We start from the raw sequence: 21,438 nt of genomic DNA, 5'->3' as shown, positions 1-21,438 counted from the left end.
TGATAACATTAATCTTTTGGGAAAATGTGTGTGTTCTGTATCCAAAACGGTATCAAATTACATATAGTGAGAAAAGTGCCTCAATAGTCTCACTAAGAGGTCTGCAGGTCATTAATTACACCACTGAATTCCCAGACTTCACCATGGGTATGTACTAGCAGTAATATCCCAAAGCTATGCACTCTGAACCCCTTATTATTAACAATCAGACCAGTCATTTTCTGGGGTCAGTCTCTTCAGAGTATACTAGAGTTGTGTTTGTATTTCCCTGGGCCCTCCAGTTTGTGGGTCCAGGATAATTTCACCTTCTTTGAAGGGGTTCTGGTAGGCAGTGCGACAGGAGGGTGCTTTGTCACATAAGTAATCAAGGCTTGAAGTGCTTTCAGCAGTCATTGTGAGCGTCTCCACTCCAAGCTGGGCACCAGGTCCTATTCTTCTCCCCTCAGGTAGTCTTAAGGATCCTTCCCCAGGCCTCGCATCATCTCCTCATCAAATACTTTCCTGTTTTTTCTAGACACCCTTCACCAATCTATCCATCTTGGAATTGTCCAGTTTTTGATCAAGTTAATACTCTTGCTACACAGATCTGTCTTTCTTACTCCACTATGAGCTCCTCAAAGTCAGCTCCCATATTCTCTTCACTCCTGTACCCCAAGGTCTGCTAAATAGCAGGTTCTCAGTCAAGTCTGTTTCATGAACGAATAAATTACTTATACAAATGTGGGCATACATGGCTGGTATATATTACACATGCTTCTAGAAAAAATAATATCCCATGTTCAAGGGAGAAAAAATCATGAAGTAGAACACACTACAAACAGTACTTAGATTTGCCACACATGTGAGCTTGAAAGATAGATTTGACATAGTTTATATAGGCTATCATATTAAATTATGGGGATATTAGCAACAAATAAGGGTCCAAATACATCATGACTTAATCATAGGAGTTTATTTCTCAAATAACTGTTCAAAGTGAGTGTTTCTTACTGCTAGGAAATTTAGGGAATCAAACTCCTTCACCTCCCCTCTCATCCCTCTTTTCCTATTTCCAGGGATCTCATTAACTGTATCCAGCCAGCAGAAGGGTAAGAAAGTGGGTAAAGGGCAGCACATCTGTTTCCTAAAAGCCTTGGCTTCTCATATTCCATTGACTAAAACTCAGGTAGTCTAGCTGTTGCCAAGGAAGAAGAAAGGGTTTTCTGAGAATTGATAGGAACCTGCCAGAACAAGCATATTATCACTATTTTAATTCTTCCCAGGAGTTGCTTTCATTAGTTAAGTACCATGACTCTATTTTCTTCAAAATAACAAGTGATTAAATAGGTGAGTAGAAAAATGTATAGCCAACAAGGTAGAATTCCTCAATTAATTTTTGCTGCCTGTCTGATAAATTTCACTTTTCTCATTAATTTCTTTTGTTCTCCAGGCACAGGAGATATTAGAGTGGGAAGAATTACAAAGGTTATCTTCATAGTTTAGGGAGAACAGGCCACTCGGGCATAAATAAAGGTGATTTAACAGAAGGTCTTCCCAATTTTTAATGACCTGCCATAGAAAATTAAAAGCATAAATTGCTTAATTTTGTAGTTTTGCATTATAGCTCTTTTTATTCATTGTATTTGAGATAGTTCCAGTTAAAATGTGGGACCAATTTAATATTTATGGTTTAAATTGAAATTTCAAAGCAGTTATTGTGGAGTTCCTGTCGTGGCTCAGTGGTTAACGAATCCGACTAGGAACCATGAGGTTGCAGGTTTGATCCCTGGCCTCGCTCAGTGGGTTAAGGATCCGGTGTTGCCATGAGCTGTGGTGTAGGTCGCAGACGTGGCTCAGATCCCATGTTGCTGTGGCTGTGGCATAAGCCGGGGCTACAGCTCTGATTAGACCCCTAGCCTGGGAACCTCCACATGCCTCGGATGCAGCCCTAGAAAAAGACCAAAAAAAAAAAAAAAGCAGTTATTGTTAGTGTAGTTCTTAAAGTTTTGGTTAATTGAAAATAAAATGACAGCTCTCAGTTTATATCATATCCTTCAAACCTTGTAAAAAAAAAAAAAAAAAAAAAAAACGAGTAGCTTAATCTTGTGAGTCAGCCTCCCTGATATTTTTTCTTTGATTTAGTCCAAAAATCCTTCTTGTTTTGGATTACTCACTGTGAGTGAGCCAGAGTTTCAAAGACGAGCACTTAAGTTGTGTTCTTAAATTCACTGCAGAATCATTTCCTTTGAAGAAATATAATTGCTTAATTAAGTTCATTTCATTAATGGTCTTTGAAATGCTTACAGATACTCATACGTGAACCCAGATGCCTCCTATTCATGACTTAGTCCTGTTTATTAAGGATGAATTCATCAGGGTTCAGCAGATATTTACCAAGCGCTACAGTACACCAGACTGTATCCTAGAAACAGAGGAACTCAAAGATGGATAGTGTATAATTCAAGCCCTCTGAGGGTTCATATTTAGAAACAACTTAAGTGTCCATCAGTGGATGAATCAATAGAGAAGATATGGTATACAAACAATGGAATATCGTTCAGCCATTAGAAAGAAGGAAATCTTACCATTTGCAACAACATGATGGACCTCGAGGGCAATATGCTAAGTAAAATAAGTCAGACAGAAAAAACAATACTCTGTGATGTCACTTAACATGTGGAATCTAAAAAAGCCAAACGCACAGAAGCAGAGAATAGAATGGTGGTTACTGGGGGCCGAGGGTTGGAGTAAATGAAGAGAGGATGGTCACAGAGGGCAAACTTCCAGCTAGAAGATGAATTCAAGTTCTGGGAATTGGATGCACAGCAATATGATTATAGTTAACAGTACTGTATTATATACTCAGAAGTTGCTAAGAGAGTAAATCTTACGTGCTCTCACCACAAAAAAGAAATGGTAATTATGTGACATGAAAGAGATGTTAGCTAAACTATGGTGGTCTTCATTTTGCAACATATAAGTGCCCCAAATTGACATGGGGCATACCTTAAATTTTCACAATAGTATATGCCAATTTTATCGCTATAAATCTGGAGGGGAAAAAAGTCTCGCAGGCTCCCAGCCAACTGTGGTGAGTTCAACAACACGTACAGCAGGAGAACTAGAACCCAGACAACTTGGGATGGTATCCTGGATACATAAGACAGGAGAAGAGCCTTGCAAATATGATTTTGATGAGTGGAGGGACGAGAATGTGTAGCTAGGAAAAAGGACACTTGTAGGCAAAGCATGGAGACAGAAGAGCCCAGTTCATTTTCGGGGAAGGGGAGGGCCAGTGTGAGTCTTGGAGCGTAGGATCTGTGGAAGGGCACATGGAAGAGGAGACCAGATGGCTTTGACCGTCTTTTGGAGTCATCAATTTATTAGGATACATAGGAGCTACTTTTCTAGTCCATCCCAGTTTTAGTTATAAACTCCATAGCCTTTGTGTAAATCTTTTTAAATTATAAAAGCAATATATATTTAATTTTACAAGCTTTATAAAATGAAGAAATATACAAAATAAAAATAATCTGTAGTATTACCAATTGGAGATAACTGCAGTCTTATTCAAAATGAAATACATGTTTACATACTAGAATAATATTCATAATTTTTTTTTTTTTGTCTTTTTGCCTTTTCGCCTTTTCTAGGGCTGCTCCCGTGGCATATGGAGGTTCCCAGGCTAGGGGTCTAATCAGAGATGTAGTCGCCGGCCTACGCCAGAGCCACAGCAGTGCAGGATCCGAGCCTCCTCTGCGACCTACACCACAGCTCATGTTAATGCCGGATCCTTAACACACTGAGCAAGGCCAGGGACTTAACCTGCAACCTCATGGTTCCTAGTTGGATTCATTAACCACTGAGCCACAACGGGAACTCCTAATATTCGTAATTTTTAATCCTGCTTTTTTATATGACATTTATCATAAGTGTATTTACATGTCATTAATAATTTTCTAAAGCATCATTTTAAGCAGTATAGCATTCCATTTTTTGCATGTGCCATAATTTATTTAATACTCCCTCACCACTGGGCATTATTAGATCATTATCTTTGCTCTAGCAGCTTAATACTGAGATAGTGTGGGTAAAACTAGACTTCCAGTTGCTTCTGTTGTTGACTGATACACTGAAACTACTAGAAGGACAGACTTCATGTCTTTACATGATTGGATCCTGCCTCTAAGCAGCAGAATAAATTCCTGGGAAACATGTTTCCCATGAAAACTACAAGTAGCTATGGCAGCTCTACTCATATAGGAATTGTTTTTCTTTTGGGTCCCTTTATATTATTTCTCCAGTTACTGTACAGATATTTTTTAACAGTGTGTGTGTGTGTGTATAAACAGTGGTGTGATGGAAACTACATGCAAAAGACAGATAAAGTACTGGCACTTAGTTGCCAAACAACTGTCAGTTACCTTCCCCTCTCCTGCCCCCCCTTAGTTCATCAGATAATCTTAAAAAGGTGGTCTAAAGGATTATTTTTCCTTTTTAAAATACCTTACTCAAGTACAGAATTAGACTGAGTCTGTAAGATCAAACCCTCAGGATTAGAAACCTTTTGATCTATCATTTGCTGCTGCCTTCATGGTAAAATCTCATTGTGCAATTGATGTGATTGATCATGAAGAAATAAGTTGTGGAAATGAACAAAAAATATAATTAGTCTGGAAGAAGTTTGATTCGGGGACCTCCTATTGACAGGACCAAACAGTTGCCATCAGTCTGTGTGGTTAAGAGGTTTTGGAGCCCATAAAAGAACACACTGTCTTTAAGAAACCCATAGGCTGTTTCACTTAATTGTAATTGGAAGGCGTTATTGGTTTGCTCAATTGCTTTCTTTTTGGTATTTTTTTCCCCTTCAATTATCTATGTGGGAAAGCTGTGATGTTTCATTGCTGGCTGAGAAGCCAGCATCAAGCTAATGGGTGTTTTAGCGGAGATGGAAACAGTCGTTATAAGAAAATGGTCTGAAAGTAGAGAGCGTGTCAGAGATCTGACACTTGCTCAGAGCCGATAGAAGCCATCCGTCCGTGTATTTCTTGCTTAGGACCCACTCAGAGCTCTACCTGCTGACTTCCTATTCAGATATGTGGCAACTGTAGTATCCCATTTCTTTGTTTATTGGCATCCGTGAGCTCGTTTTGCTCAAAGCAGTATTTCTCATGATGTAAGTTTGTCAGTTCGCAAATAAATACAGACCAGCTATTTTGACTGTCATCCTACCATTCCTGTCATGTCATTCAAGGTTTGCTTTCCTGAAAAACCAGTGAGTTCATCAAAATGCATAAGACCTTTTTGTAGTGCTATATTAATAATTAGAAAGCTTGCAATAAATTATTACACAAAAGCAATCCAGCCGTCTTATTCTTACTGAGTAGTTTGAGGAAATCAGCTTCTTTTTCCTCCTTCTGGAAATAATCTTGAGGTAGATCAAGTAGGCAGTCTAATCCTTGCTATTAAAAAGTGGCTCAGGGAAGCATAGGAATTAAGAGTTTCTTAGTTTTACCCTGATTAAAAGCAGTCTACTTATTATTATAGAGCTCGCAGTGGCTTCGCATTCATATTGTCTTGGGAGCCTAGCTATAATATCATATAATGTACGAAAAAAGCCTGCCTATTTTAAAAGCAGGTACTTGATTACAGTGTAATAAATGAATAAATGTTTTAAGTGATTGCTTGTATTGGCAGGAATAAATCTGGAAGTTTTTGCTCAGCGATGTTCTTCCTCAGTGACCTAGTTTTCCATGATCAGAGCTTCCGAGTGAGGTCATGTCTCTCCTGAATTTCACGTATTTCTTCACCTTACTATTCCTGAAGCCTCACATCTACTTTGTATCTGAGATGCTTGTGCTCATACTATATCTTTTTTATTCGACTCTGGGCTCTTGATTATACTTCCATCGTGACTGGCATGTTTTCTATGAAAGACATTGGATATGTATTTGTGAGATGAATGAATCACTAAAAGTATTCTAAGTCTCATATACTACACATTAAGCTGAGCTACCTTGGAAAAATGGATAGCAATAGCAAATATCTTTTAAGTTTTAAGGAGTTTCCAGAATTGGAATGGTTCCTGCGGGTCCACTTGTGAACTTCCCACCTCGCTGCCAGCAATCCCTCCTACAGTTACTCTGCTTTTCTATCCCTCCATTTTCCCCCAAGCACTGCCCTTCGTTCTTTTTTGTCTCTTTACAATCTCGACTTCGGTAGTTTCATCCATCTGTTCCAATTCAGGAACATCCTGTGTATCAGTTCTGATTGTCTTATCCGCATGTCTCCGGTCCTGATAACCTTTTCCAGAGCTTCCGTCTCATTTTTCTTTTCATTTAGATATCACTACTTGCAAAGTTACTATCCTATTATACTCGACATTTTTTAAAATGTGGTCTCTGAATGGCCTTTAAAAATATTTTTATGAATATGAAAGAGAACAGATATGCGATTTAAAAAAATCAAACAGAAGAACTTGGAATGAAAAACAATTGTCCCCCGACTCACTTCCTGCTTACCTTTTAGAAGCTTTTCTAAAAGGAGTTCCTAATCTGAACTACTTGGAGAAAATAACCCAAGAGATTAATTTCTCAGCTCTCCCAGAGATGGCACATGACTGGTACCATACCAGCTACACAGGAGAGAAGTTAATTCATGATTTACTCAGGATGCCTTAAAGTACTAGAACTTAATTCTTTTGTGAAAGTCCAGCTGAAACAAGGGGTGAAGGGAGCCCATTTTCCAATTCTCCTAATATGTTTATACCGGGCTTTGCTTAATTGGCAACTTTAAACATTGTCAGTAGACTTCCTGCTATGATAGATGATGATTTACCTCCCTTGTGCCACAGCTTACCATATTCCCTTTATTCTAATGAAAGTTACCATTTTAGCCTTCACTAATATATGTTTTCACCTTCATTTCTTATTTTATCCACTATAAATAGTTTTTCTTGATTCCCTGTTTCAGCACAGAGTTGCAGTCTGAGTTCTGAGCAGACATGAAGATTTGGGAATAGTATTCAACCCATTACAAGTAATTGTCAGTGTATTAATAGCATTTGAGTATTTAAAGCCCTAGCATTGGATGAAATTATTAAGAAGTTAGTAGATGAAAAAGAAGATATCTAAGCAACGCCGAGTAGTTATGCTGCGAGCCACACAGGAAGTCCAGTCTAAGAATAGATACACAGGGAATTCAGACTTTTGTAGATTGAAAAAATAAGATCTGCAAAGAAGGCCAAGGTATAGTGGCCAGTGAGGTAAGAGAACGAAGACAGTGATAGATTCTTGCAAAGTAGAAAGGGTTTTAGAAGGAAAAAGTGGTGAACCACTGATAGGTCTTTCTCTACCTGGATTTAGTCATTTATTTTTTCATTACATCATCAGTAAAATTTTTAAAAATAGTCCATGGAGTTCCCGTCGTGGTGCAGTGGTTAACGAATCCGACTAGGAACCATGAGGTTGCGGGTTCGGTCCCTGCCCTTGCTCAGTGGGTTAACGATCCGGCGTTGCTGTGAGCTGTGGTGTAGGTTGCAGAAGCGGCTCAGATCCCGCGTTGCTGTGGCTCTGGTGTAGGCCGGTGGCTACAGCTCTGATTCGACCCTTAGCCTCGGAACCTCTATATGCCGCGGGAGCGGCCCAAGAAATAGCAAAAAAAGACAAAAAAATAAAAATAAAATAAATAAAAATAGTCCATAGCACATAAGCCTTGTAAGAAATTATATGTCTTTAATTCTTTATCCTGGAGTTTCTACTTTGGCACAGTGGGTTAAGAATTCAACTGTAGCAGCTTGGGTGGCTGTGGAGGCATGGGTTCAAAGCCCAGCCTGGCACAGTGGATTAAAGTATCCAGCATTGCCACAGCTGTGGAGTGGGTTGCAGCTGTGGCTCAGAGTCAGTCTGTGTCCTGGAAACTTCCATATATCATGGGTATATCCTGCTTTTATAGGTATTTGACAGTTTTGTCAAGTATAGAATTCTAGAGTCAAAATCATTGCTTCATTATCCTACAATAAACATTGAGAAATGAGATGCTACACTGATTCTCATCCCTTTATGTGTAGTCTGTTATTTCCCTTCTGGAAAATAGTAAGATTTGTATTTTGCAAAATTTCAAAATGTGTATTTTGATGTGAATCTGTTTCATTCATTTGTGAGGCAGTGTTGTGTATGGGGTAAGGGTTTGACCTCTATATCTAGTGTATCTAGATTCAAATCCTAGTTTTGCCCCTTCAAAAACCTTGGGAAAAATTACTTAAACTTGGAGTATCTAAGCTACTTTCTCTTTGAAATTGGGAGAGTAATATTTCCTATCCCTGGGTCTGCTATGGTTATTGTATGAGTAAATATAGGTAAATTGCAAAGAACAGTGGCTGCCATATAGTGGGTCGTAAGTAAATATTGGCTATCATGTCATTATTCATCATTTAGAGAACATGGTAAGGCCTTTTAATCTGAAGACTAGAGTTCTGTGAAAAGTCCTTCAGTTATTATTTTTTAAAGATATTCTTTTATATTTATTTTTCTCTTTTCTTGGTATGAAATTTGTCTTTAATCGGAAGCTATACCCTTTGAGTTGGTGCCCTTTGCTTTTATTCTATCATATTTTTCTTCTATTTTCTATATGTTGCTCTCTTAGAGAGACCACTTCTACTTGATCTCCCAATATTATATTGTATTTATTAAAATTTTACCTATCATATTTTTAATTTCTAAGAATTCTTTTTTATTCTTTGAATATTCCTTTTTATAGCACTGTCTTCCAAATCTTTTTTTTTTTTTTTCGTCTTTTTGCCTTTTCTAGGGCCGCTTCCGTGGCATATGGAGGTTCCCAGGCTAGGGGTCTAATCGGAGCTGTAGCCACCCGCCCACACCACAGCCACAGCAACGCGGGATCCGAGCTGCATCTGCAACCTACACCACAGCTCACGCCATGCCGGATCCTTAACCCACTGAGCAAGGCCAGGGATTGAACCCGCAACCTCATGGTTCCTAGTCAGATTGTTAACCTGGAGTTCCCGTCGTGGCGCAGTGGTTAACAAAAAAAAAAAAAAAAAAAAAGATTTGTTAACCACTGAGCCATGATGGGAACTCCGCAAATCTATCTAAAGATATTAATTAGAAATAATTCCAAATCTATTTAAAGATAGTCTTCCAAATCTATTTAGTCTTCCAAATCTATTTAAAGATATTAATTAGAAACATTTTAAGTTCTGTTCTGGGAATTATCTCTATTTCCTTCAGGGTCAGTTTTTATGATGGTATATCTTGGTTGTTCTGTAAGATGTTATAGACTTTTCCCAGGTATTTGTTTTTCTGTGATCTCGCATTAATGTTTAAGAGTGAATTAAAGGAAAAACCAACTTTGACCTGAGATATGACAGTAAGGTTTGTTGACTGGCAGACTTACATTGGGTGAGCTAAAAGGGAGTCGCTTTTTACAGTTTGGTCTCTAAATACTGAAATGCAACGGACTTTGTTCTGAAGGATAAGTACTATATTAGCTACTTAATTTCTTCCAGATATTTCATTTATTTCCTTTACAAAAGAACCATCCATTCTAGCTTTGGGGGTAATTGCTTTCTTTCAGCAGTCTGCTCAAGGTGGGAGGAGATGAATGGGTTGATTGTGCATCAGTAGACCCTTAATTAACCCAGAAATTTATTGAATTTGCTTCTTTGCTGGTGATGTTTTACCTATTTTCTTTGTTTATGCTTTTCTTTGTTTCTTTAACATAATGTTTCTAAGAGTGAGAGGAAGAAGAGATTTAACAATGTTTTTAATCTTTCAAGCTTAATTAGAAGTTTTGATGTACTCTTTTTGTTAAAAAATTAATAATTTTTATAACATATTTAATATATAATTACATTTAGATTGTATTTTATGTATATGTCAAACACATTTTCTATACTAATTTTATTTCATTTAACACTAGTCAATTTTTTCACATAAATATTTAAGTAGGATTAGGAAGTGTCATCTTATTATCTTGTTTCTGCATTTTAGTGAACACTTTCAAGCTGACACCCCTGCCTTCATTCCGAATCCTGAACTAGCAGGACTCAAAGGTGGCCTGCTGAGCTTACCACTTAGTTACTTGATGTTATGAATGGATCATTCATTCACTCAGTAAATGTTTATAAATCTCACACTATGTGTTCAGTTCTTTGCTAGGTGTTAGGGTATGGTTAAAAAAAAATAAATGTAGGCATAGTTGCTACCCATATGGAACATATTCAAAAAGATCAGCATTAATATTTATATCAAGTATTATTTTAAACTATTGTGATATTAAGGAGCTTTGGGGGTGAAAGAAATGTTTTATGTCTTGATTGTGGTAGTGGTTACATGTCAAAACTCATGAAATTGTTTGTGATGTTTTGTGTATATCAATTTGACCTCAGTATAGTTGGTTTTAGGTCTAAGGAGATAATATACATAACCCCATGACTATAGTTGATAGCGCTGTATTGTGTAATAGAAACTTACTAAGAGAGCAGAACTTCAGTGTTCTCACCAAAATAAGTAAATAAATAAATAAGGTGGTGGATGTGTTAATTAACTTGCTAAGGGAATCCTTTCACCATTTACACATATATCAAATAAACATAGCATGCACTTTAAGTATTGTATTTGTTAATTGTACCTTAATAAAGCCAGAAGCAAATAATGTTGGTTTTTTAAAAAAGGGAGACAAAAATATTTAGGAATAGGTCCAGGCAAAATAGATTTCCTTTCAGAAATCTATAAAAACCATAAAAATAAAGAGGAAATACATCATGTGTATGAATTAAAATATTCAATAAAGATGTCAGTTCTTCCCAAATCAATGTATAGAATCAATGCAGACTTTCCCTTCCCCAATTTTTATTTGGTTTGGTGAGAAATTCACAAACTAATAGACAGAAAATGCAAAGAATAAATAAATAAACTTTGAAGTGTGGGGGAAAAGACGACCTATGATGACCATGCACTGTTTCTCCTGTGAGGCCTTGTAGAATTAACAATAGTTAACAGCAAACTATTAAGAAAAAGAGAATATTACTTATATAATTTAGAAATAGAAAACTCAGAGAGGTTTATTAAGATATTCAAAGTTAGGACTTCCCATTGAGGTTCGGCGGGTTAAGAACCCAACATACAGTCCATAAGAATGTGGGTTTGATCCCTGGCCTCACTCAGTGGCTTAGGAACTGATGTTGCAGCAAGCTACAATGTAGGTTGCAGATGCATCAGGGATCTGGTATTGCTGTGGCTGTGGTGTAGGCTGGCAGCTGCAGCTCCGATTCAACCCCTAGCTTGGGAACTTCTGTATGCTGCAGGTGCGGCCATTAAAAAAAAAGAAGAAGAGGAAAAAAAAATTCAAAGTCATACTGCTGACAAGCCAAAGAGCTGGAATTCATTCATACTGAGATATATACTGAGACATCTCAAAGCATAGGCTGTTCCTGGTTGGCCAAGGGTTGATCTTAAGAGGAAGCCTAGTGTGGGAGAGTTCTGAACTTGGAGTTCAAAGAGTTCTGGTCCATGGTGTGACCTTGGGCAATGCATTTGTTTTCACCACTTCTTAGTCTATGATATAGGGATAAAGGGACTATATCTAGTCACTTGTTATGGAACATGATGGAGGATAATGTGAGAAAAAAAGTATATATATGTATGACTAGGTCACTTTGCTGTACAATAGAAATTGATAGAGCATTGTAAGTCAACTGTAAGAGAAAAAAATTAAAATCTTAAAAAAAAAATAGGAGTTCCCATCAAGGTGCAGTGGTTAATAAATCTGACTAGGAACCATGAGGTTGTGGGTTCAATCCTGGCCTTCCTCAGTGGGTTAAGGATCCAGCATTGCCGTGAGCTGTGGTGTAGGTTGCATATGAGGCTCAGATCCCACGTTGCTCTGGCTCTGGCATAGGCTGGTGGCTACAGCTCCGATTAGACCCTAGCCTGGGAATCTCCATATGCCGTGGGAGTGGCCCTAGAAAAGGCAAAAAGACCAAAAAAAAAGCTCATGGGGGAGTTCCTACTGTGCTGCAATGGGATCAGTGGCATCTCTCCAGCACCAGGATGCAGGTTCAATCCCCGGCCTGGCACAGTCGGTTGAAGGATCAGGTGTTGCAGCATCTGCAGCTCAGATCTGATCTCTGGCCTGGAACTCTAAATGCCATGGATGCAGACATTAAAAAAAAAAAAAAAAATTTTTTTTTGAAAGAATAGCTTACATGAATGTTGTGAAGACTAAATGATGTGATAAAGAAATTATGCTTTTTTTAAGAGCAGTCATTAACTTCCTAATTATGTACTATAAAGTAATGAACATAATTTTCACTAAATATACTTTGTAATCACTCAACTTGTGAAGAGGATTTTATGATTTTCAAAGTTTATTTACATATATTGTCATAGTTTATTTTCAAAAATTCATATGAGAAATTCAGTCTTCTTATGAAATGTTGGACAATATTATATATCCAAATGTGGCATAATTGTGAAAAACCGTAATGCTTACATGAGTTTGCTTTCCTTGAGCACTAATGTCTAAATGTGGGAAGCAGACTCCCCAGAAGCTCAACAAAAGACAGAAGGAAATGACCTTGTGATTTAAAAAAGAATGCTGCAGATAATCTAGAAAGCAAATAGTCCACATGTGGGTAATCAAAAATTGATTGATTGTTTCGAGGATGTTTAATTGCCTACTGTTTATCAATATAATTTAACTACCAGCGCATAGGCTTGTGATATAAATAAGCCAATCATTATTTTTTGTAAGAAATGATGTCAGGTTTTTATTAATGATAAGCAGTTTGAAACATAGCACTCTCATTCTTTGTTTTTGCCATTGAAAATACCGTGCTCATTTTAAAAAATAATTGTATTTTCTTTTCTTTGGTATAGGGTAGCAGGTTAAACTAGTGACCAGGGTCTGTTTTAGGTATGGATGGTTCTGTACATCGCACACATTTTATTCTTAGTTATATTGTCATGGTAGAAACAACTGTTACAACACATGAAAAAGGGTTTACATTCATGTGTCTCATTTTACAACTACACTTGATGTAACAAAGAAATAATTTGTCATTTTCCAAAGTGACCCTTTAAATGCTGATGTCAAAAGCCGTTTTCATTTGACTACGGCTGAAAACTGTGGTCTGTGACAATGTAGAAGTCACCCAGTCTTTTGTCACCATGCCTAGGGAGACAAAGAGAGCAAGATATTGACCTATGAGCTTTTTTTTTTTTCAGACATTTTCCTTTCTTGTTTATCTGCTTGTTGGTTTGTTTTTAATGACTATCTCAAAACATGTGCTTTCTAGAAAATCTATCCCTACAGTGCCTTCCACTTTCAATATCTAAGTCAATTTTGATCCCTGGAGTATGACTGCTGCTCATGACTGCTGTTGAATGGCTAAATATCTTTTAGATTTTAGATTCTCTGTGCTCTGGGACAGCATCTTAATATCATCACTAGCTGACTGTTCTAAATGCAGCCACTGAAAAAGTTGTAATTGTCCCTAAGGAACTAGAAACTAGTTCCTTTCTCAGACAGAATATATAATGAAATCAGTTTTTCATAAAATTTATTTTTAGTTTTTTATGTAATATACCTACAGGGTATAAAATTAAGGTCCTCAAAGACTAAATCATAAGAGCTTATACATCCTGTACTAATCTTTATGAATACTCTATTCAGTCTGAAAAGTAATTTATTCAAACTTGGTAGTTCTTCTATGGAATAAAATAATAAAATTTTCCTCCTCTAGGTCTACTGTTCTCTGTGTATCTAACTCAAATAATATGAAGTTTGAGTTTAACTGGCTTAAGGAAAGTACCAAAGAAATAAATTACTTGACTTGTTTTACTATTTTCTATTATATAACATGTAAAGCACAATGTGTGCATATTTGAAAGTACACACAATGTGTGCATTTTTATGTCATAGATCATAGTGACATTTGCATTTGAGTACTGATAAGATTTATTGAATTCTTAAATTGTGGATGATGTGTCAATTCTTTACTTACTAAGTGTTTATTGACTAATTGAGGATGCACATAACTAAGGATGTAAGTAACTAAGCTTACAGATGAGGCTATTTGTCTTTTACTTTAATTAAAGCCATAAAAAAAAAACTTACCTTCTGGTGGGAAGTGTGTACTTTGACAATTCAAGTACACTTCCATTTTCTACTCACTTTCACCAAAGTAGAAAAGTCTGCATAAACAAATCAAAATTAGCAGGAATATAAAATTGTAAAATAAAACAATGTACATTATCTGCTGAGTTTTCTTTTGCTATCTACCCTAAATGATAGCAAGTATATAGTTTGAGCCATGACATAGGTATACTTATACCGCATTTTGTCAATTCAGTAATATCTTAAATGAATTAAGATATCTCAGTACCTAAGGAATACTTGGTAAATCCTTTTGAAATATGAATAATTACTCCATATTTTATATTAGTGTTTTCAACACTTTAGTTATTTGTATGCCACTTTCATAAGTTTTGTCATATTCATAAATGATTTAGGCCAATATTTATTTAATATTGGTTCTGTGATTCCTTTCCCTTTTTATTATATTTTTTGCTTTGTAGGGCCCCACATGTGACATATGGAAGTTCCCAGGCTAGGAATTGAATCTGAGCTGTAGCTGCCAGCCTACACCACAGCCAGAGCAACAAGGGATCTGAGCTGCATCTTGCAGCTTACACCACAGCCATGGCAACACCAGATCCTTAACCCACTGAGCAAGGCCAGGGGTCAAACCCACATCCTCATGGATACCAGTTGGGTTCATAACCAGCTAAGCCACAACAGAACTCCCTCCTCTCACTTTTTAAATTTAAATACAAATTTACTACTGTACTATTGCTATAAATAGAAATAATTCAGAAATATAAAAATGTAGCCATTAAAATAAAGTATTTGCCTATCATCACCTAAATGCCATACTAGTGATGGCAGGTATATGACATGTTGAAAAACGCTTTCCTGTGTGATTATAAATTCAGATTTTCATAAATTTAATTTTCTTAAAACATAATTTAGATAGTAAGCCCAGTGAGGGCAGGAATTACTTCTGCTTTATGTATCTTTGTTTTCCCAACACTTAGCACTTGGCACATAACAGGCATTGAATAATTCTTGATTGGAAAATTAATGAGTGACATATGTATTTGCATACACATCCTCTAAAATACAACATAATAGTCATAATCAGATAATAAAATCATACTCAAATTGTATATGAACATAAATTATGGCCACCATATATTTCAATCTCCAGTCTTCAGAACACTAATATACTGCATAAGCATTTCTAATGACTTTAGTTGGTATGTCAAGGAAGGTTGCTGTGATATAAATAAAGAGAAGTGGGGATGAGGCAGTATAGGAGTGGGCCTGGTGATTGGAAAGAACGACAAGAAAAATAAGTGAGGAGTAAAAATATAAATATATATCTGTGTCATGGGACCTGAGGTAACCCTATAACTGTGTTGTGGCAAGAAAAAGATGACTAAATTAAAGGGTAAGTAGAGATGTGAAAGTTGCTTCAGTGGAGAAGGCTCTGTTCCATTAGTAGTTACTTCCAAATCACCAACCTTAGTGACAAGATTCTTCCAAGATGAAGTACTCTAAACATCCCCTTTATGGCCTTTTTCCAATAAACTCACTTCTAAAGCTTAAATTCCAACCTGTTTTCTTTTGTCCTTGCACTTAAGAAATGACATAACCAATTTTCTGCATCATTTGGGTTAGAAGGAAAGACCATGTAAAGCTAAAATGAGCATAGCATTTTAGTCCCATTTATAAATCAGAGGTTCATCAGTTAGGGAGGCCCCTGAAAAACAAATAGGCTGCTTTATAAAAGCCATAAGGCCCTAGTAAATGGAAGCAGTCCACACCAGTTATGTGTCAGGAAGTCAGTGGTTCACTGATTTGACCACTAATAATTATTTTGACAAAAGGAATTACCGATGGTAGGAACTGATGCTTCAGAAGAGTCAAGTTATTCATAGTTCAGAAATAATGTTAAAAATTTGCAGTCATATAAAATACTTATGTTTGGCTTATGACCTAATCTAAGAGAACAGTTTGCACCTTGTTTTAGGGGAACTCTGGGGTTATCAAGACAGAAATGAGGGAGTTCCCTGGTGGCCTAGCAATTAAGGACTCAGTATTGTCAGTGCTGTGGCTCAGGTTTGATCCCTGGCCCTAGAACTTGGGTGCAGTCAAAAAAATAAAGAAAGAAAGAATAAAATGAGTGATGGCTTATTTCTCTTTTTTTAAGTATTTACTTATTCAAAAACTTATCTAGTTCAGGAGTTCCCGTCGTGGCGCAGTGGTTAACAAATCTGACTAGGAACCATGAGGTTGCGGGTTCGGTCCCTGGCCTTGCTCAGTGGGTTAACGATCTGGCGTTGCCGTGAGCTGTGGTGTAGGTTGCAGATGCGGCTCGGATCCTGCGTTGCTGTGGCTCTGGCATAGGCCGGTGGTTACAGCTCTGATTGGACTCCTAGCCTGGGAACCTCCATATGCCGCGGGAGCGGCCCAAGAAATAGCAAAAAGACAAAAAAAAAAAAAAAAAAAAAAAAAAAAAAAAAAAATTTATCTAGTTCAAAATTGAACATGGGAAAATAGGAAGTTTTTAAAGAAAATGGAAGAAATATATACTTCCAAGAATTTGGTGCTAGGTGTGACTGAACTCAGAAGGCAGTAGATACTGCTGAGAATGAGTGGATTGTCTGGGTGGGGAATGAGTCTAAAAAGTACCTGCTTCCCTTCAACAGGAAAGACGTTGTTATTGCTGGTCACTACAGCAGGGAATATGACATAGGTGCAGGAAACATATAAGAAAAGGCTATTCTCCCTTGGCAAGTGGAATCTACAGTCATGGAAAAGGGTTGTCAAGATGGATATTTTTGGCAGCTGCAATGGTATGGTGCCCTCAGATTACTTAGCCAGGCCTGAGTCAACTCCAAAGCATCCAGAAATGCAGAAGGTATATAAGAAGAAGGTGATATTCCAAAAGGCAACTCTAGGGATTACTTTTTCTTCTATGAGAGATTGAAGAGCTTTGGGTGGGGATCAGATATCCCATTAATCAACAGACTGAATAAGAAGAATAAAGGCTCATAACATTTGGGAACAGTAGTAAGCCACTGGAGAAAACATATGAGACTCAAGATACATGTTCTCTCTCTGTTTAGACAGTTTTGCAAGTTTCAAAACTGTCTACTTGTATGAAAGAGCACATGCCTGAAAGGCAGGCAGCTATGAACTTTCAGGTAGCCTTGGTTAAATCCCATAATTTGCTTTTGCCTCATTGTTTTCATACATTCAATATGTTAGCTACATAGCAAGATTTTTTGGAGGGTTGAGTGTAATGATATATGTGAAACTCATTGAAAAGTCACTTATGTGACATATATTCTCAAAAATATGAAGTGTATTTGAGAACATGTGAATGCTACTAGCATCTGTTGGAGATTATGCTGATAGTAGTAAAAGACCATCTCAGTGGCTTAAAGCAGAGAGGCTGGTTTTTTGCTCATACTATATGTCCATCCCAAGTAGAGAAGGAACAGGCCCTGTATCATCTTCGCCCAGGACTCAGGCTGACCTTCAGAGCTTCTGATAGTTGCTGGTCATTGTGATGGGGAAAGGGTATGTATGAATTACACACTGCTTCTTAAAGGCTTAAAATCACAGGTGTCCCTCCCTTGGCTTCAGGAAGTCACAAGGCTCCTAGCTTGTGTCCAGAAGAGCTAGATCTATTTGGTGAGTGGCATTAATGACTATCACAGATGGTTTCTTTCCACTTTCTACAGTTGGATGACTTTTGCAAAGGAGAAGTTGTCTAGAAGTATCTGCTGTTGCTCATATCACTTTCTTTCTGCGTAGTTTTCAACAACCAAGTAGACGTCTTGATTTTATGTTTTCTCAGTTTTAAGGATTTGCTGGCAATAAATATTTTAACAGCCAGTCAACAGAATATTTTAGTCTCTTTGAAAGAAAGGCATCAATTGTATCACATCTCGTTTGTGTTTTCTTTCCCAAATAGATATTGATGAATGCTCTGACGGCTTTGTTCAGTGTGACAGCCGTGCTAACTGCATTAACCTTCCTGGATGGTACCACTGCGAGTGCAGAGATGGCTACCATGACAATGGGATGTTTTCACCAAGTGGAGAATCGTGTGAAGGTCAGTACAAGGAGAAGACCTAGAGTTTAAGGTCTTGAAATCAAGGAATATGCAGTAGGATGTAAGTAGTAGACGTTCATCTAATATTCAAGGTATTGGTGATTTTTTGCTGTGTGTTTATACAACAGTGATTGGAAACTTGTTAAAATCTAACTTTTGCTTGCAAATTATGGTAATTATTTGATTTTTAGATAATTAAAACTTGCAACAGTAAACCGGTTCTCTCTGGATACTTGTAACTGTTGAAAGATGCCTATAGAATAAACCCATGATATAAGATACATTTTTTAAACAGAGGCATGTAAAAATCTGACCCCAAAAGAGCCAAAAAAATAGGCGAGGAATGCAGCATATAGGGAAAATAAGGGTAGATGGAATACAATGACGATATGGCCAAGGAAAACATACTACATGCTATTCTGGTCTATTCTTAATGAATCACTTGCCTGACAGATTCAGAGGTGTTAGTGAATGTTGTATGTTGGATACAGAAGAAAGATATGGTCCCTGCTTCAAAGAAGATGCCAATCTTATAGGAGTGGAAATTCAACCAAAATATATTTGATTTTACCATTGATTTTTACTTATTTCCAGTGAATTGATACCTCTGCTCCTTTATATTCTCTAATAAGGGGCACAATTTTTAGAAGGAGAGCAGAGTAAGCAAAAGCGCAGTGAATAATCACCAGGGAAACCACCCACACCAAAAGGATTTGCCATCAGAGTTTGGCTTAGGGTTGGAAAGCAGACCTCGCAAAGTCATTATTTTCTCCATCGGTATTTGTATTTACACTTTCATAGAGTAACAGCCTGAGAGAATGATGTGGCTAAAATGACATAGTCAGTGGAAGCCTTGGAGAATCTAACTTAACAGTACTTGATGCCTAAATGATGAGCTGTCTTTTATCCTTGGGCCTCAAGAGGTTTTCACAAAGAGAAAAGTGGAACATATTTGGGTGATAGATGCCAAGGTACCCTGCATGCTTTTCCAGCAGCTGCAGAGCCCTGGGCCTTAAGCTGAAGTTTCATCTGGATGTTTTCACGGAACTGGAGTGCTAGTGCCTTACCAGCGGCTAACACCTGGCATTTGCAAATAACCACTTATCTGTGGTCTGAAGGCTTTACCTTGCACTTGTGACTATTCTGCAATGTGTACTTGCAGCCACCAAGAGAATGCCAGGAACCACAGACTGCAATTCAAGAAGCAGATCAGTGTGATTTTGCTCTTCCCTGATCAACTATTTTGCCTGTATTCTATAGTACATATGAGGAAGAAGTCTTCAGCACTACTTTTTTTAAGATCATCTTTTAAGTTACATATACAAGGAATGAATATAAGCTGATTATAAATAATTCAACTATGCAGAAGTATATACAGCAAAGCTGAACATGCATCTTCATTTCATCTCCCCCTTTTCCCCATCCTTTTCGCTTCTGTTCTAGGGGTAACCTCTGTTTAATTTTGCCTGGTATCCTATTCTGTGCACTGGAATGAGACTAGAAAAAAAAATATGCCCTCTTTTATCTTACTTTACATTTACAGCTGCTTTCACCATCTTTTAAATGTATGACCACACGTCTCAAGAGGGCTGTATTAGTGATCTATTGGTGTCTAACTAATTATCCCCCAAAATTAGCAGCTGAAAACAACAAAAGTTATTTCACAGACCCTGTGGGTGAAGAATCCATGCACAGACAGCTGGATTCCTCTGGTTCAGGTTTCTAATGAGGTTGCATTCAAATTATTGGCCAGGGCTGTGGTCTCATGTTGAAGACTTGTCTGGAATGAGAGTAAGGGGGATGGGTTGGGAGAATCTGTTTCCAAGGTCTTTTATGAGGCTCTGGGCAGGCCTTCCTTCCTCAGCAAAGAGCCGCTCCATGGAGCTGAGAGCTGGCTTCCCCTGGAATAAGCCCAAGAGAGACCATGTGCCTAAGAGGGCAAGTGCAGTCTTTCCATAACTGAATCTCCAATGCAATATTTCATCACTTCTCCCACAGTGTACATGTTCGAAGCCAGTCAGTAAGTTCAGCTCACATTCAAGGGGAGAGGATTACCCAAGAGTGTGGCTATTAAATGGTGAGGGTCACTGGGGGCCATCTTATAAACTGCCTTTTACAAGGGCCATCAGCATTGCCCAGCATTCCTGTTTTATTGCCTTAGTGACTTTCCTTTAAAACTCTCTCACACAATCATTTCATACCTTCTCCAGTCTCCTCATATTGTTGATACCACTTCCTTTCTCTTCTTTCTGTGTTCACATCTCTGCTTCTTATTTAACTGAGAAAAGAGAAGTACGTACTTTTCCACTGGGAACTTTCTTGGTTCACTCTCATTTACACATCTGTGAATCTTGCTTTCCCTCCCTCCTGTTTCTTTTTTTTTTTTTCTTTTTTTTTTTTGGTGGGGGGTGGTTGTTGTCTTTCCTAGGGCGGCACCTGCAGCATATGGAGGTTCCCAGGCTAGGGGCCTAATCGGAGCTGTAGCCACCAGCCTACACCACAGCCACGCAGCGCGGGATCCAAGCCTCGTCTGCGACCTACACCACAGCTCACTGCAACGCCAGATCCTTAACCCACTGAGCGAGGCCAGGGATGGAACCTGCAACCTCATGGTTCCTAGTCGGATTCGTTAGCCATTGAGCCACGACAGGAACTCCCCTACTGTTTCGATGAATGAAGTTTCTTGTCTCCTGTCGAAGATCAAACTTTCTGTTGTACCTTACACCTCCCCTACTTGAGGTCTTTGCCCTCATACTATCCACCCTCTCTTTCATATCAAAAGCACTCTTCCTACTGCATCATTCTCGTCAGTAAACAAATAGCCTGGAGTAGCACCCAGGAGAACAAAAATAAACAAAAAGTAACTTCCCTTGACATCACCTAGTTTTTCAAAGAGTTCCCTTATTTTCCTGCTCCCTTTTATTTACTTTTTTTTCCTTTTTATGGCTGCATATGGGGCACATGGAAGTTCCCGGGCGAGGGGTCAAATTATAGCTGCAACTACAGGCTTACATCACAGCCATAGCAACACCAGATCCCGGCCGCATCTGTGACCTACTCCACAGCTTACAGCACCATCGGATCCTTAACTCACTGAACAAGGCCTGGGATCAAACTGCATCTGCATAGACACTATGTCAAGTTATCAATCCTCTGAGCCACAGTGGGAACTCTTGCCTGCTCCGTTTCAGAATAAGACTCTTTGAAAGAGTGTTCTGTACTTGGCTCTCTCCACCTTCTTGATTCCA

At 38.0% G+C, this 21,438-nt stretch overlaps 1 protein-coding gene across 1 annotated transcript in view; it reads left to right on the top strand.

Annotated features, from left to right (window-relative positions):
* The window catches only part of NELL2 (neural EGFL like 2), a 332,233-nt gene that overhangs the window by 287,902 nt on the left and 22,893 nt on the right, over positions 1 to 21,438 (top strand). The window contains 1 exon segment of the mRNA XM_021092577.1: positions 18,050 to 18,190. Coding sequence (XP_020948236.1) covers positions 18,050 to 18,190 — 141 coding nt within the window.

The sequence above is a fragment of the Sus scrofa genome, chromosome 5 (assembly GCF_000003025.6).
Source record: "Sus scrofa isolate TJ Tabasco breed Duroc chromosome 5, Sscrofa11.1, whole genome shotgun sequence".
NCBI lineage: Eukaryota > Metazoa > Chordata > Mammalia > Artiodactyla > Suidae > Sus > Sus scrofa.
The sequence above is the reverse complement of the archived record's forward strand: the minus strand, read 5'-3'. Positions and strand labels throughout refer to the sequence as shown.